At 39.6% G+C, this 17,216-nt stretch overlaps 2 protein-coding genes across 2 annotated transcripts in view; one reads left to right on the forward strand and one right to left on the reverse strand.

The window, feature by feature from the left end:
- LOC130437862 (dedicator of cytokinesis protein 2) overlaps window positions 1-17,216 on the forward strand; it is a 70,709-nt gene that overhangs the window by 36,412 nt on the left and 17,081 nt on the right.
- LOC130437861 (INSYN2B protein) lies at window positions 1,218-16,343 on the reverse strand. Its single transcript, XM_056769503.1, has 5 exons — window positions 16,227-16,343; window positions 8,016-9,110; window positions 7,458-7,964; window positions 6,817-6,891; window positions 1,218-1,383 (listed from the first exon to the last, which is right to left on the reverse strand). Exons 2-5 carry the CDS (start codon window positions 8,846-8,848, stop codon window positions 1,218-1,220), a joined length of 1,581 nt encoding a protein of 526 aa, XP_056625481.1. The 5' UTR covers window positions 8,849-9,110; window positions 16,227-16,343.

The raw sequence follows: 17,216 nt of genomic DNA on the forward strand, positions 1-17,216 counted from the left end.
AAATCACTCTCTTCAGGAAAAGGTGCTAAAAGGGTTCTTCACTATTTTTGGTTTCACAAAACAGTCAATGATTCAGAGAACCATATTTATATGAGCTTTCTATAGTCTGTAAAGAAACCTTTAAGGAGTGCTTTCGAATGACAAATGTTGTAGTTTTGGTATTATTTAAAATGGAAAACATAGCTCATTTTTGAAAGCTTAGCTGCAGTAAAATACTCAATTTTATTAGCGTTGTCCTAAATATATTATTTACAAACAGGTGACAGAGGAAGAGAGCATTGTGGGAAATGTAGTCTTAGCTTATCAGCATATAAAAATACATTGATTATTGTTCTTTATATATACTGTACGTTTTCAAGTCTGGATATGGAGACGTATAGAGTGGAAGACGTTTGAATGAATGAGAATAAGAGGAAAATATGTTCATCTCTCGCTTAAGCTACTGTTGTATGTTTTTGTGAATATCAAACAGATACACATTAAATTCAGTCCTGTGTGTGTGTGTGTGTGTGTGTCTGTGGAAGCTTGCAGTTTCATTACCCGACATGAAATCTCGTTGTCAAGAGCAACATTCACATCAATTGAAAGTTTTTCTGCTTGTAGAATCAAAAGGATGTAAGAGCTTCAGTTCTTTAACTCTTGATGTATTTAAGCTCTGTTCCAAAACCCTTCGATCGAGTCTGACATCAGCAGGCCGCCGTCTGTTTTTATTACATTGTCCATTTTTCTTAGTTGGATTTCATTTGATTCTTTTATCAGAGCTTGTCAGCGTTGAATGCTATGCATTCTGGGATTGCCGTCTCTTGCAGGTGTGCGTGCAATGTGAATGTTGTTCCCTGTGTTTCGCACGCGCGTGATGCCGTCTCGTTGGGTTTTGGGACAGAGCGTTAGACATTCATTAGCTGTCCGCACATATCGACCGAGTCACAGCTATGACAGACAGGGTGTGGGGGGTGTATTGACGGTTTGGACGCAGGTTCTCACGGGTCTCGATGAACTAAATTGGTCTGAACGCGAGTCAGTTGATCTTTCGGTGCGGTGAGATGTTTGTCATCCTTGCGTTTCTGGTTCCTGTCATAATAATCGTAAATGTACATCCCGTATCTCCATGACAACAGCGATGCTGGTGAACTCCTCATCAGTGAGGTCGAGCTCTGACATTTTCCACGAAAGCAAACGAACCTAATTCTAAGATTCCACGGTAACGTGTGCTGCGGCTACAGCCACCAGAAGCATTTCTTTCGCAGTTTCTTGACGCGGCTCTTAGTCCGCGGTCGTATGTGGGCGGGCTTTGGGACGGGGGCGGGGACATCATACTCTGCCTCCAAGACTTCAAGAACGCTTTGGAACCGTCCCTCCTGGACACTGAAGTCATGCTCCACACTAGAAAGATAAAACAAAAGACGTTAATATATCGCCATCTCTCGCTCGCTCATTCAGACGTTCATCTCACTTTCTTTCAAAGTTTCACGTCTTGATTTTCTTATTCAATCGAGCGCGACAGTCTGATTCCAATAGTATAAACCCCATCGATTTTCTTTGCAGAGAAATTGAATTTTAAGGATAATGTATAAAGCTTTAAAGACCGAGGTGATGACACGAACTTATGCGGAGTCATTCAGTCTGCTTGGGAGTTTTTAATATAGTTTGAGTCATTAAAGATGTTAAGCACACAGACTTGTTCGAGGTTTTCAAATAGCTTTTAGCTTCAGAATGAATGTTTGTGCGATTGTGCTTCATCTCTGGTTTAAGTTGGTGATTTCGTTTCTCGCTTATTTTATCTCTGCGGAGAAGATCAAGAAGCCGGAAAAATACATTTGAAATCAACGCTATTGTCAAACACACAGATTCTGACCATTTATCTCACTGGAACCAATATATGAGTGTGTGTATGTGTGTGACAGAGAGAGAGAGAAGGTGATGCCCTCTATTTACAGTATTGCCACAATCCTACTTGCAATTTCCCAGCAGGTGAGATGAGGTGAGAGAGACCGAGCAAGAGAGCGAGCGTGATACGAGACGTAATGAAAAGAGCAACAGATGAGCAAAAGACGAGAGATAAAGTGGTGAGAAGGTAACACGGTGACAGAGAATCCATTAAAGGTTAACAAGGCTCATAATGACAGACGGAGATGTGTTTCAGTATACAGCGAACAGAGGATGAGTTTGTCTTACTGACACCTGTGATATAGTGCTCTTTATAGTGCGGTTTACTAAGCAAAAATCTCTGTTGCTGTTGGTCACGTGAAGTTTCAGTGATATAGACACGGCATTTTGGTACTGAAAAAAAAAAAATTTGGTGACCCAAGAGATATTTTTTGGCTGAAAGTCTGCTCTATTATAGCTCTGGATGTCTCTGATGTTTCTCCTTAAATATCGAGAAGTAAAGATAAAACGAATGAAACGACAGTTAAAATCCACGAAGTCTGGAGGTGTGGAATGAATGTAGATTGTACATTTACATTTATTCATTTGGCAGACGCTTTTATCCAAAGCGATTTACAAGTAGGTAGCAGTGGGCAGCTATCACTGCAGAGCAAACAGGGGTAAGGTGCCTTGCTCAAGGGCACTTCAGTCATATCCTGGTGGCACTGAGAATTGAACCAGCGACCTTCTGGCTACGAGTCGAACTCTCTAACCACTAGAACACAACTGACCCCGGTCAGATTGTAGAGGTCAAATAATCTGGATTGGGTCGAATTTAATGATTTTCACTATTGATTTTTGATCGCAGACTTGACAGATCTGAGCTCAGGTTGACACGTTTAAGACATCTCTTCTTAAACTCTAATGACAGACAAATTTGTGAGATTTCTGAATTTTTATCTCCGGCGAAATGTCTGAGACGCAGATGAGACTTGAGCCAAAGTTTGATTCATTGATTCTAGGACGTCCTCGACGTTCTCATCTGTGATTTTTCTTTCTTTTAGGATAGTTTGACATTTATTGACACTGAGAAAACTCAAATGTCGTCGTGTTATAATCACGTTTAACGTTTTTCTTCACAGGTTTTAATGGCTGTGCGTCTGCTGTCAGTGCTACTGAAATGTTTATAAAAAAATTCATACGTCATGAGAAATTGCTAGATGTGCTAGATTGCTGCCTTATCTGCATGTCCACTTGCATGCACGCGACTCGTTGATCCTGCAAAAAAAGATTTTTGTGAGCCTCGTGTTTATACGGTATGTGATATGAGCTCATCATATCTTTAAACTTCAGCGTTTGTCCTCCAACGCTTTACCACTGACATGAAGGATCCTCAAATCACACAACCCATCAAAAAGAGTCGCAATACTTTCTGTAAGCGATCACAGCCTGCTCGCATTTCTTCTGAACATGTAAAAAACTCATTTTATATTGAAGTTTGACTTCAAATGAACCAGGCTTGAGTGCACATTATGTTTTATTTTAGCCATATTTCTGAATCCATCTCTTGGACCCTAGAGGAGGAGAGGATGGAGAAAGAGGGGATGACGAATTACAGTATAGAGGCAGAATTTCTGATGAAAACATGCGCTGAGAGTTTATCTGCTCAGAAAGCTCACAGAGCCGCAGTAAAAGCACTTTCAGATGTGGAAAAACCTTAATCATCACTATTATGTTGCAGAAATCATGAGCCCAAGTAAATCTAGCGCTATAAATCACACCGTCTATGTGTTTGTGTGAAAGTTATCTTGGAGAAAATATTGCTTGGAAGTTGCTCTTTTATAGCTGCGATGACTTATTAAAGGTGCACTCTGGGATTGGCTGGTCATGTGATCTCAATAACTTTCTTACTTAGTATTTTTGTCTTGTTTTCCAGTAAAAGTGTCTAAAAGAAATTGAAGCAAGATGCATTTTCTTGATGACCAAACTGACCTAAGAAAATAAATCTCAGTGAATACGTGCTTAAAACAAGCAAAAATATCTGTTAATGGGGTCAGAAAAATAATCTTGAATTGAGTGACTACGAAAAAGGTAAACCTTAATTCAAGATTATTTTTCTGACCCCAAAAACAAGACTTATTTTCTTAGGTCATTTTGCTCCTCCAGGAAGTGCATCTTGATTCAAGGAAAACAGGAAGTAAGAAAGTCATTTTTTGCAGTAAACATGGCGTCCCGCTGCAGTTTCATATGAATATGTCTGTATACGAATCATTTCTAGATATAAAATATTTTTTGTGTGTTAACAATTTTAATAAGGAAGTAAATGCGTCTTTAATGGATCTTGTGTTGCATCAATGTTTCAAGTTTACGAGAAATCATTACAGACATAAATGAGTCAGTCGGAGTGTAGAGCTGTAATGTGGATAACGTGGCTCACATCATTTGCTTTGGGTACATCTTATGAGTCGTTCAAGCTTCTATTAAAGGAATCAAAATTGGCCCCCAATTCACTTTCCATAGTCTATTTTATTCCTACTGTGAAAAGTCAATGGGGACCAATTTTGAAGTGAACTACACCTTTAAGATCTCTGAATTTGGTGTCTTGGCAAGTTTGAGCACAATTAGAACAAGTGATATAGTGAAACAGGTGAGAAAGTGATTTCTATTCTCTGTAGTCTTTGTAAGAAACACATAAAACATTGTGTTCTTATTCGAGGTGTAAATATTTGAACCCGTGACTGTTTTATGCATTGCTGTTCCTCATGGGTAGAGGCATACGTGTGTGTGCCGTAAGATTTAGTGTGTGTAGCTATATTGTCGAGAGATTAAAGTTTAATAGGAAATCCATCTCTTTTAATTGATTCCCGGGGCTGGGTTTACCTCAGTTTGTGCTGGAAACATGTATTAGTGTGAGTTTGAGCTCTTTATAATGCTGGAATAATGACCGTGTTTATCCTGAGAGGAAAAGAGAGAAACGGTGATAAGGGAGGGGAGGGAATATCTAAAAGCACTTTAAATGTGTGTGTCAGTGAAACGGTAACCGCTGGAATCATTTCTGTGTTTTCTCTGGGCTTTATGTTGTGTGTCTCCGTGTGTGTGTGTGTGTGTGTCCCACAGGACTTCATCACTTCTGATTGGGATTTGAGCTCTCTGTACCTACATTATAAACCCAGACTTTAAAACAAACACGTTTGAAGAAAATGACTGGCGCTCATGCATGCATTACACTCCTCCAGATGCTCGGTTGCTATGGGCGGTTGCCAAGGCTAATGTAATAATACATGTTTTTTTACTATGTTGAATTGTGGTTCCTTGGGTGGTTGGGTGGTTCCCCAGGTCCCTAATAAATTCTGGTCACAGATACGCCTCGAAAGTAAGTGTAAGGGATTCTTTAGCACGATTTCTTAAAAAATCACACAATGTGATATATCATCATGAGTTTGCTCATTTCATCCTAATGCTCAAAACATCCTAATGGTGTATTCTGGCTGTTTCTGCTCCCGAAGGCAGAAGAACCCGCAGCGTCGCATCTAGATTATACAATCATAAACGTGTCACAGAGAACCGGGGGTTTCGAGCACTTTTATCAGACCATCACCAACCAATGTAAGGTGAAAAAAGTGCAACGGTGTTTTTATCCATTTCATCCATTTTCGAATTTATTCGTTACTTCATTAAAATGTTTTGTTTAAAACATGTTCTTGACAGATTCCGAAAATATGTGTTTTCTCTTTATTTTAATAAAGGGGGTCTTATACATTTGTTTACCACTGTGTATCTACGTCTTGACATGTCTCTGCGGTTTTAAAATAGCAGAGCATTTCAAAACTATAAAAAAACAGGATTGTGTATTAGGGGTTGCATACACTAGTCAAATAGTCAACATTAATGCTCGCCGTGACATTTAAATCTTGATGTCGACTAGTTTGCGAGTCGTGTGATTTTGACACTGTACATTTAAAAAGACGGCAAAATTTTGTCACACCCCCGACAATAATATGAGTTCTCTTGTCCTGCTTCCGCACGCATCATTCACAACACGTCCTGATTTCGTCCGCAACATTCACGATTTGTTTTAACACGCAAAAGCTTGCAGATAATTTAAAAGCCGTAACATAGATTTCAGTGTGCTAGCTTCTACATGCATATCTTTTCATATTATAAGCTATTTGTGTACTGGTTCCCGTTTAACAAAACATGAAAGAAAGAGGATAAACAAAAATGTTTCTCAGATTGTGTGCTGTGTCACTGAGGTGCTGTGTTTGAAAGTCTGCTATGATAAAGCGTCTGCTGCATTAGATAATAAATATATTGACGTCGTTGTAAAGTCATAGGCCGTCACAAACACACTCCACACATTGTTATGGTGTTTCATCATTACTGCACATGACACTTTCAGATGACTTGTTGTTAATGCAAGGGAAGTTTGCTCTGTAGACACGCCCAAATAACTGAACCAGAGTTTCTTTATATTTGGATATTTTGAGGCCATTCTCCCACAGTCCTCAAACACACCCCTGTTGAAAAATCCAGCATATGCTGGGTTAGGTATGTTTTAACGCTGGTTTGACAAACTTAAACCAGCTATGGACCAGCACATGACCAGCTAAGGAACTGCTTAGACCAGCATCAATACATACCAAACCAGCATATGCAGTTTTTTTCAACAGGGCACAGAAGTGTCTTACTGCCCACACCCATCTAATCTTGTTTCAAAACATTCACTATCTCTTATTTAATTTATTAATGTCATTACAAACATTATCCAAAGCGAAAGGTAAACAACAGAAGGAATAATGACGTCATTGACTAGTGGACGCGACTTGTATCACACAATACTCGACTACAAAAAATCTGAGGTTCTTCAACCCCTATTGTATATGTCGTAAATATTCAAAGTGACGTTCAAGTATTTTTTAGGCTGCACATATGTTTTGGTTTGTTGGGTACCTGTATATTATGCAGGCCGTCTTCTGACAGGTGGAGCAGTTGTTGAGGTCTTGACCTGTTCTGTATGAACATCGCCTGAAGCAAACGCACAAAACAATTACACTTACACACAGAGAACTAAATGCCCTTGAAGGGGTAAAGAAAGTGAAAAATTTATGACTTCACAAACATGTATCGACACATTCATTTCACTGATGGATTCTGACAGATCAGAGAGAGGGGGAGAGAGATAGAGAGAGACTGGGAGAGAGGGAGGGAGAGAGAGTTTTAGAGAGAGAGAGAAAGTGTGTTAGAGAGAGAGTGTGTGAGAGAGAGAGAGAGAGAGAGAGAGAGAGTGAGTGAGAGTGTGTGTGAGAGAGAGAGAGTGAGAGAGTGTGTGAGAGAGAGAGAGAGAGAGATTGTGTGAGAGAGAGAGTGAGAGAGAGAAGAGAGAAGAGAGCGAGTAAATGATTTTGGAGTAAATATGACATGAGAGGAGAGAGAGGGAGGCGGGGGTCAGTCTATCCTTGGTGATCAAGATTTCTGATGGCTTGCCGCAGGACATGTCATTTGCCATGGGAATTATGGGATGTTGAAGGAGTGGAATCACACATCAAACACACGCTTTCATGAACTTTAGAAACTTTCTCTCTTTCGCTCACCCTTCACTCATTGCCTTGTTCTTCTCTAAATCCTGGATGACGTTGAGCAGAACTTTGATCTTCTCTTGATTGTACAGCAGGTTTTCCTCGACATTCTGCAGCAGTCCATGCAGAACACCAGGTGCCCCGTTGCATTGTGGGATTTCATCCGTTTGCGATGGCCGTGCGTTTGTGTCTCTCTCAGGTTTAGGTTTGGGCTCTGGAGGTGGAGTTTGTGACTTTGGCTTCAACCCACAGCCAATGAGAAGCTCCGGAGGTGCCGGTTTGGACTTGACATGTGTCTGTTTTGAGTTGGAGACATTTTTGGGTGGGAGAGTGGGCGTGGCTTTTAATTCACAGCCAATTGACAGTGAGGGGGGCGTGGGTTTGGGTGTAGATACATATGCTGGAGATACAATAGGTCTGTGTGTTTCCGTGGTTGTGCGTTTGTCTTGTGTGGGTTGTGCTGTAATTTCTTGTGTGTGTGTTTGTGTGTGTTGGGTTTTGCGTGTCTTGTCGTGTTCTTGCCTGAATCGTGTTGTTGATTCATTCGAGCATTTGGGTTTTTCATTCTTCAACGTCGACGCTTCTGTTTTTATCTGCAGATCTTTTTTGTTGGTTTCTGAGGGAGGCAGTGTCACACTTTGCGTTTGGTGATTGTGTATGTTGGGAATTTGGGCGTACGTTGGTTGCGCCACAGTGGAATTTCGTTTCCACAGTCCGGGAGAAGAACTTTTCCGTGGTGGGATCGGAAGTGTCGTGCTCGCTTGAACCTGACTGACAGCGCGTTTTCGACAGGCAGTCGCCATGCAGGCTGGGACTTGGGATTGTCTCCGCCCACAGGAGGTACACAGTCTGGGCGATGATGCCATAATCCTACATGGACGAGGGGTGGTGGCACATGAGCCGGGGCAGTGCACGACCGGCCTGGATCTCTCGCTTTTCAGCGACTGACCCCGCCTGCAGTCTCGTGTGATTGGTTGACCTCTCACATCCTCCGTCTCAGCCCCCTCGCTACAGACTCCGCCCACCACCTCAGGTGCAACCACACTTCCATTGGTGTACAGGGAGGATCGCTTTAAACTCCCTGCTGTGCCTAATTGGCTGGGGTTATTTTTGATTTGACAGTATACTTCGTTCTCCTGCGTCACGTGGTTGGTGGCGTTCTTTGGCTTGCCGTTGACGTCGCAGCGCCTCACCCGATCCAGAGACATGGTCTCCGTCTGCGGCCCGTTGGTGGTGACGGTTTGAGTCCTCTTCTTTAAAGATGGAAGAGAGCGGAGTCCCGGCGACGTTTGCACGCCGACGCTGCACAGCGGACCCCATTTCTGAGAGAGCATGGCCCGACCTCCGGCCAGAGGCACCTCTAATGCTGGCACAGCATTTGATGTGTCAGCTGCCCGTCTGCCCATGACCTCTGCTGATTGGCTCAACCCCCAGAGGAGGAGCTGGAGGGGCTGGGGTCTCGGTTTTGGAACATACTATCTAAACCAGAGATAATTATTCCTTCCAGAAACCAGACGGGAGGCTTGTGTTTTTGGGAACTCCAGCATGTAAGCGGAGATCTCATCTGTCAGAAATGCTCCTGGTCACAGTCGCTCGTCTAAATGTAGTTCAGTGTCATGCTGTTCCCTTCAGTTGTCTTTAGAGTCTCCTGTTGTCTTGTTCACCGGTCTAAACAGATAAAATGTTTCATTAGAAACAGGATGTGGGGTGCTACACTGTTTGGCAAAACTATGTGGACGTTTCATTTGAAAAAGCATCATTAATCCTCCCTTTGGTGCCAAAACAGCTTCCACTCTTCTGGGAAGGATTTCTGCTAGATGTTGGAACATGGCTGCAGGGATTTGAAACTAGCATGAATGAGGTCAGGCGCTGAATGTTTGTCATGGGGTCTGGTTTGAAATCTGCGTTTCAGTTCATCCCAAATGTGTTCAGGTCTGGGATTTGTGCAGGTCGCTCTGGTTCTGCTACACCGGAGTAGATTTCAGATTTGTGAAACCTAACCGAAAGGTTGTGTCCACAAATTTAATTAAATATAATGTACAATTATTAGTTATAAAAAACATTGGATGACGTACACATGGTTTATGTTATTCCTATGTAAAATATACAATATGTTGATATTATAAATCGGTGCTGGTTTTCGGAAACCTTGGATCTCCATATTTTGGGATTTTTATTGTTTGGATGTTATTGGATTTTGCAAATATCTTGCAAATGTTTTTTCCGTTTCCTGAAAAACTGTGAATTTGTACATACAAGGTCTTGGAAGGACAGCGATGATATGATGTATATGTATGTATATACAACACATATACACAAATTGTAGCAAATTGAAACTTTTGCATACGTCTCATGTGTGTCTAAAATATTTCTCTTGAGAACAAGAGGATTAGTTTTAAAAGAGATCTCGACAATGTGTCAAACTGAGCTCGGATTCGTCAAGTTTCCAATCAAAAGTAAATATTATTCAGATCTAAATATGAACATTTTTTATCAAATTGACCCAAATCCAGATTATTGTACCTCTACAATCTACATTCATTTGACAAATTTGAGAACCAGTTCAGTTTAAAGTTTATTCGTCACATACACAACCATACATAGTGTGACATGCAGTGAAATTCTTTTTTTCACCTTCCTACTTAAAATGTGACTTGCAATCTAAGGAGAAACATTTGAGACAGAGTTGATATTTAAAGTGATATTTCACCTAAAAGCTAAAATTGTTTCATCATATACTCACTCTCATGTCATTATAAACCTGTTTGACTTTCTACCGCAGAACACAAAAGAAGGTATTTCGAAGAATCTTGTTAACTGGCTCCCTTTCACTTGCATTGGTTTTGTGTCCATACAATAAAGTGAATGGGGTTCAGTTACCAACTTTCTACAAAATAGTTTCTTTTGGGGTCTGCATAAGAAAGAAAGTCATAATGATTTGAAATGAGGGGTGAGTAATTAATGACAGAATTTTCATTTTTAGGTGAACTATCACTTTAAATTCTTACTTTAAATCAAATTGGCTTTACAAGTCACTATAATATCATTAATATTATTAAATATAATAGTATAATATATATAAAAGTTTATGTGACCTGTAATCTTAAAAAGGGATAGTTCACCCAAAAAGGCAAATTTTGTCATCATTTACTCACCCTCAGATTATTCCAAACCTTTTATTTTTTACACAAAGGAAGATATTTTGAAGAATGTCAGTAACAGAAACAATCTCCCATTCACTCCCATATTATTTATTTTCCCCACTATGGCAGTGAAGGGGGAATGAGATCTGTATGGTTACTGACATTCTTCCAAATATCTTCATTTGCGTTCTGCAGAACAAAGTAATGTATACAGGTTTGGAACTATGACAGAATTTAATTTTTCCCTTTCAATTTTTACTTTAAATCAAATTGGCTTTACGAGTCACTATAACATTATTAACATTATTAAATATAATAGTATAATATAAATAGAAGTTTGTGCAGATGGAGTGTAGATTTTTCTTACACTACGTTACACCTCCATAATACTGTACACTCAAACTCTAATAACCCACCAGGAGAATAACAAAATATTAATGAGGGTTTAACTAAATCCCCCATATGTCTCATCCAGCAGATTGAAGTCTCTCATTCTCCTCCTGTAGGGTCTATAATTATCGCTTTATTCTTCTGTAATCTCCTGCCTCTCTCTTACTCCTCCAACATTAAGACGAGAGTGTGTGTTCTGTCCTTTGTGTCTCTTATACACTTTATATCTTGTTCTCAGTTAAGCTTCTTTTCTTGACCGGGATGGACTCAAAGGCGTCCGGCACCTCTGACCAAAACACATTGTGTCTTCGCTTTCTATGAAGCGGCGCAGCTGAAACTCTTACCAACAGTTTTCATTTGCTTGACCTTTAGAAAACGTTGTTTGTTCATCCAAGGAAGAAAAATATTGTCTTAGATGTGTGTGTGCTTAAAAACTTTAAATCTAAGTCCACAGGTTTGCGACGGGGTTAGGAAAACAATTTTTATCGGGTATGAAAACATTGCTGCGAGTCAATGAGATGTCCTTAGTAATATAGTGAAACAAACCTGTGTGTGTGTGTGTGTATAATGGGATTGTTGGTCGAAAATGCTAATGACCCCCATTAGCCTCTCACATACAGACATTATCATACACAACTCATTTATTCCACACACACACACACGTACACAAAACAGACCTAATGAGTAACAAGGCCTCTTGTGTCTGTTTTATTAGGCGAGAGGGAGATCTGGAGAGGAGTAAGTGATCCGGCTGTTGAATATTGGATGTGAATATATGCATTCATTAAAGAACATTATTTCCATTTGCAAAAGATGAAGAAACGCACTGACTCCAGATCTGCGCTTACATCTGTAGTCTCAGAAGCCCCCAGAGAGAGAAATCTGGGTTAGCAGACCACCGTTACCGTGATGCGTTTCATTGAATTTACCTTCATTTATATGACAAATTTTCACCTTGGCCTGGACACAGACACACAAACCGACACGCTCACTTGTTCTTTTCCAAAGCTAATGTACCGTGGTGTTACCGTGTTTATTTAGACACGTACCATGATTTATGGATAATGCTGTTTGAGTTCAAACATTTTTTTACTTCTTATGGGCGTCTACTGTAAAAATTGCTAATGATAATTTGGTAATTATTCACTACTAAGGGATAATGCACAGGCAGCCGGTTGTTATCGCAGAAATAAGACAGTGTGATCAAGGGGCTTATTTGGCGATAACAGCCGTCTGCTTGTACATTATCCCGCTTATTACACAGCTACTTGCCACATGAGAAAAAAACTGGACATAAATGTGAATTTGAAATATTTTATAAGCTCATTTTTACCGAATGCAGACCTTCCGCGAGGCAAAGCTGTTTAGTTTTGGTTTTAAAGTAAGAAACGACATTCAAACGTCACGAACAGGCAAATTGGTTTAATCCTTTGTAAATATAATGTCATATATGTTATTAAAAGACATATTTATAACTGATGTTAGTGTGGTATTAAACTGTCCCTCTTAAAATGATTTGCAGCATCCGGGTTACAGGATGTTATTAGTTTTGAGCGGTTGTTATTTGAAAATAACAACCCTTGGAATGTTGCGCCTGGCCAATCAGAATCAAGCATTCAAACGAGCCGTGTAATAAATGGTTTAAATGACGTCATTTATTAAAGACCAATAGCATCACTGTCAGATATCTTTATCATTTTCTGTTAGGACACTTTGTCATCACACACACACACCTATATGTGCACGCACACTCCTTTATTCTTGTGTCTGGTTGATCTGTACTTGGGTTCATCACACACACACACACACACACACACACACACAGTATCTGAGTTGATCTCTCCATTAGCCTCGTTTTCTTCCTCTCTCTCTTTTCTTTCACACTCCGTTACTCTTGACTTTGATTTTGTCTTTCTGTGCCTCTTTTCTGCCCTTCTCGCACACACACACACACACACACACATTATCTAATACGTTAAGGTGTCTCTGTGAATGAAGTCTAAGGGTCAGCGATCATTATTCAGAGGCTACAGATGTAGTGTCCTGTCACCAAGCTGTTTTGAGAACACTCATGTTATACCTGCTAATGGCCAATCAATTGAGAAAATGTGACCCTTCCTGTAACAACCCAGCTAAAGTCATTTTTTGGTGATTTGCTGTTTTCGACATTATTTTTTTTACATTATATAAAAACATAATAAACACTGATATCTGTAATATTGACTAAGTAATGCAACGTCAAAGATTGAAATCATATTGAAATGAAACGTGGATGTTTGTTCTCAAAAATAGATTCTGAGACATTAGCCTGGTTTTCACAGACAGGGTGACAAATAGATAAACCATGAATATGTATTGTACAGTAGGTCCAAACTCTGAGATCATATTTAAAAGTCTGTCAATAACACAAAATAACAAACGACAAAATAACAACAAAAACTTTGGAAAAACAAACTTTTGTGTCAAAATGTTATGAGCAACATAAATGTCCATTTTAATTTTTTGTGTAGTCTTCCTTGATGTTAGAAAACATGTGTCTGTCAATGAGCTTTTGTTTAGTAGATCATCTCTATCACTTGAATGTTTTCATTGCCATTTAAATCATTCATGATGTTGTCATTATTATTCAAATAATCATGCGCCCCTCTGATGTTAGCAGGAGCTGGTTTTGTACCCCGAGATGAGTGTGTGAGATTAATATGAGATGATTGGATTCAAGTTCTAGATTTTCTAAAACCTACAGTCTTGTTTCCTCGCTGTTTCCACATTCTGTGTTCATGAGCTCTCTTTTACTGCTTTCAACGGGTCTGATGGGATTTTAAGAAAACTGCCTCCTTCTTTAATATTCTAGTAAAAAACGTAACAGCAAATTCGTTTTTTTCAGTTTTCAGTTGGTTATGATTTCATTGGTTTGGCGAGAGACACGGTCCGCAGTGGTGTGGCGTGATTTAGAGCTTCAGTGCTAACAAACATAAAATTGAACAAAGCATACAGAGATTTAAAGATCTTTTACACACACACACACACACACACACACACATGGAAGTTTCAGGGTGTGATATACAGCATTAACTAACCGAAGACTAAAGCACCGCTGAGACAAAACTTCAAGAGTTATATTACAAACATAACTCACACACGTGCACCCACACACACACCTTCCGCAGCTGTTTGTGTGTGTTTTTGTGTATTACCAGTAGCTCTGTGATTAGGTTTCGATGTGATTTGTGTGTTTGTATTACTGTGTGTGCACTTGTGTGATTGTATTGGTGGGTGGGTTTGTGGGAGCATCTGCGCACGCGCGCGTGTGTGTGTGTCTAATATTGCTTTATTGTTTTATCTTATATTCTATATAAATGATCATACTGAACTATATGAAGTACTCTCAACAATGAAGTAATATATTTTTTGGGGGGTATGCCTTAAGAATGTAAATCATAGTTTTAATAAAAGGAAAATATGAAGTATAAAAATTTGAAAAGATTGTCATTTGTAATACCAAAGTATTACTGCAAATAAAATGGTTAAACTGTGATTATTATAGTGTGGTGGTTACTGTAATTACTGTGTAATATCGTGGTATTCTATGAATTGCATAAGAATACAGTATAAATACTGTAGTAAATAGCTCAGCTCTGCATAGATGTGATCACCAATAAACCAACAGTACTATCGACAGGTGTCATTGATGAGTCATTAAGCAGCACCGGTGCATTGTGGGAAATGCGTGTTTATTTAGACCTGGTCATGTGACCTTCAGTGAGTGTGTTTACCAATCACTGCCTGTGAGAGTATCAGGGTAGCTTAAAAAAGGTATAAGCTTTAAAACAAAACAGCGCTTAAAGAATGCGTTTGTGCATTTGTCTGCAGAGAGGTCCCGTGAGACGCTCAGATGTTTGCGTTCCTCTCGCTGTGAGAGCCACGGATGGTTTGTCATGCAAACACACGCTCTTTCATTCTCACTAAAAACATCCGGGTCACGTTTTATCACCCAAAATATAAAGAAGAGAAATCTCTCTCTCTCTTTGTTCTCCACAGCTATGTGTGTGATTTAATCTGTCCTGCTGTGTGTGTATAGTTTTCATCTGTTCTCAGATTTCTCCAGCATGCCATCAATTGGACACATTTCCTCTGAATTACACCTGACTCCCAGCTTGTGTGTTGAGCTTTTACGTTTATACAGAACATGTTTGTCAGCTTTTCTCACAGTTAAAGCATCCGTTCATCTGTCTGTCTGTCACACACTCGCACACGCACACACACACATAGGGTGAGCGCCCCCTGCTGTCTGCCAGCAGCTACACTTGTGTCCCCTGGAGATCTCTCGTGACCAGACTCATCCCTGGTGTTTGTGTCTGTGTGTGTGTTTGTGTTTTTGAAGTGCACGGTGACAGTACCACACAAAACACATTTACACATCACATACACAAACACACACACAATACCATATGCATACACGGTAAATATACACTAGCACATATGTACATACACAATATAAATACACACGCCAACATGTATTCACAAACATATTTAAATTTAAAACACTATCAAACAATTTAGTTACATTAGAGTATCTTGTGACAGATTATATATCTGTTCTTATATAACACACACACACACACATAGACTCTAATAGGTCCGATCACAAAGATTTTTGTGGGGTCCACAAACATTTCTATACTAACCAACACAATAAATACGCTTATTAAACTGCACTAAATTTAAATAAATTAAAAAAATGCAAACACACACGCACACATTGAATGGAAACTTGTGCTGCGATTGAAAGTTTTTGAGTTTAAAAGGATTGACGCACATTGTCACACACAACATTGCATGAGAGATTTTGACGACCTGAATACACAAGCGCTGTGGAGGTACCATGGTACAACGAGGATACCACGGTTATATCACGGTGTTTTGATATGCATGTAAGATGATTACCATGTTCAGGTTACCTGCGACTGTACTTCAAGATTGCTGTCAAAGTACCATGGTACATGTCCTAAAAACACAGTATTACCGTGGTATCTTGACAAATAAACTACTCCATACGCATCTGAAAGCCTCTGGTAGTACCGTGATACTTTGTGTTACTTTTTTTGATTTAAAAAATAAAACTATGAATAATAAAGGGCAACGCACAGGTGAAATCTAATGTCTTTAAGTTTGAATAGAATCTACTGTATGATCATTTCAGATATATAACAGTAAGTAAGTATTTGAGTAGATGTTTTACTATAGTACTGACCTTCATCCTAGAGTCTTCTGTCGGTGAACGAGCGTTCTTCATCATCTCTTTCTCTCATGTTCTCATATATTCCTCTGTGATATCAGACGCGTGTCTTTCTTCTGTCTTACATTCCGTCTGTGTGATTTTTCTCCTTGATATTTGATGATCTCTCACTCTTTCTCTCATGAGCACATCTGTCTCTCTCTCCATCTGCTGGTGAACTGAGCCACTCATACCTCTTCCCTCTGACTCTCTCTCTCTCTCTCTCTCTCTCTCTCTCTCTCTCTCTCTCTCTCTCACTGTGTGTGTGTTAATCCTGCTGTGTGTCCTGGTTTCTCTCTCCTGCTCGGTCACATTAGAGCGCTGAGGTCTGGACACACACACACATCACTTCGTGTCTGTTTAATTTTTTTACTTTTATTTTATATTTAAATGAAAAACACAAAAGTGAAATATGTGTGTTTGCCTCTCCATGCTAAAAGAATGAAGACGTAAGTAAAACCCTGAACCTTTTTTTACAAAAGCAACTAGTGATTTTTAGTGACTTAGACTCCCACTTTCTTCATATGTGAATTATTCATCATATTTTAAGCTTGTAAACGTCTTTATTCCGATCAAATTTACAATGCGATTATTTAAAAATCAATGCAAAAAAAGGTCCCCTGACTGGTAAAATGAAAAAGGAAAACGTGAAATGTTTAACATGGAATGTTTGGTTGTGAAACTTTGTATGTCTTTATTGCCACTTGCTTTTATATTTTATTCGTCTGTGTAATGTCCCCATAAAACATGGAAACCCAAACCCAGGTGTGTGTTTGCGTGCGTGAGTGCATGTATGTGGATGTGTGTTTGAGTGTGTGTGTTTGTGTGTGTGTGTGTGTGTGTGTGCGTGCGTGTGTGTGCTTGTGCATAAGTGAGTGAGCGTGCATGTGTGCATGCGTGTGTGTGCATACATGCATGTATGTATGTGAGTGTGCAATCTTGTGCGTGAGTAAGTGTGTGTGTATG

Source organism: Triplophysa dalaica, chromosome 16 (genome assembly GCF_015846415.1).
Source record: "Triplophysa dalaica isolate WHDGS20190420 chromosome 16, ASM1584641v1, whole genome shotgun sequence".
Taxonomy (NCBI): Eukaryota; Metazoa; Chordata; class Actinopteri; order Cypriniformes; family Nemacheilidae; genus Triplophysa; species Triplophysa dalaica.

Coding starts and splice junctions, on each gene's coding strand:
- LOC130437861 (XM_056769503.1), bottom strand. CDS start 8,848: ATGGGCAGACGGGCAGCTGACACATCAAATGCTGTGCCAGCATTAGAG. Junction 7,965..8,015: donor ATAAAAACAGAAGCGTCGAC/GTTGAAGAATGA, acceptor AACACGATTCAG/GCAAGAACACGACAAGACAC. Junction 6,892..7,457: donor AACAAGGCAATGAGTGAAGG/GTGAGCGAAAGA, acceptor CGTTTGCTTCAG/GCGATGTTCATACAGAACAG.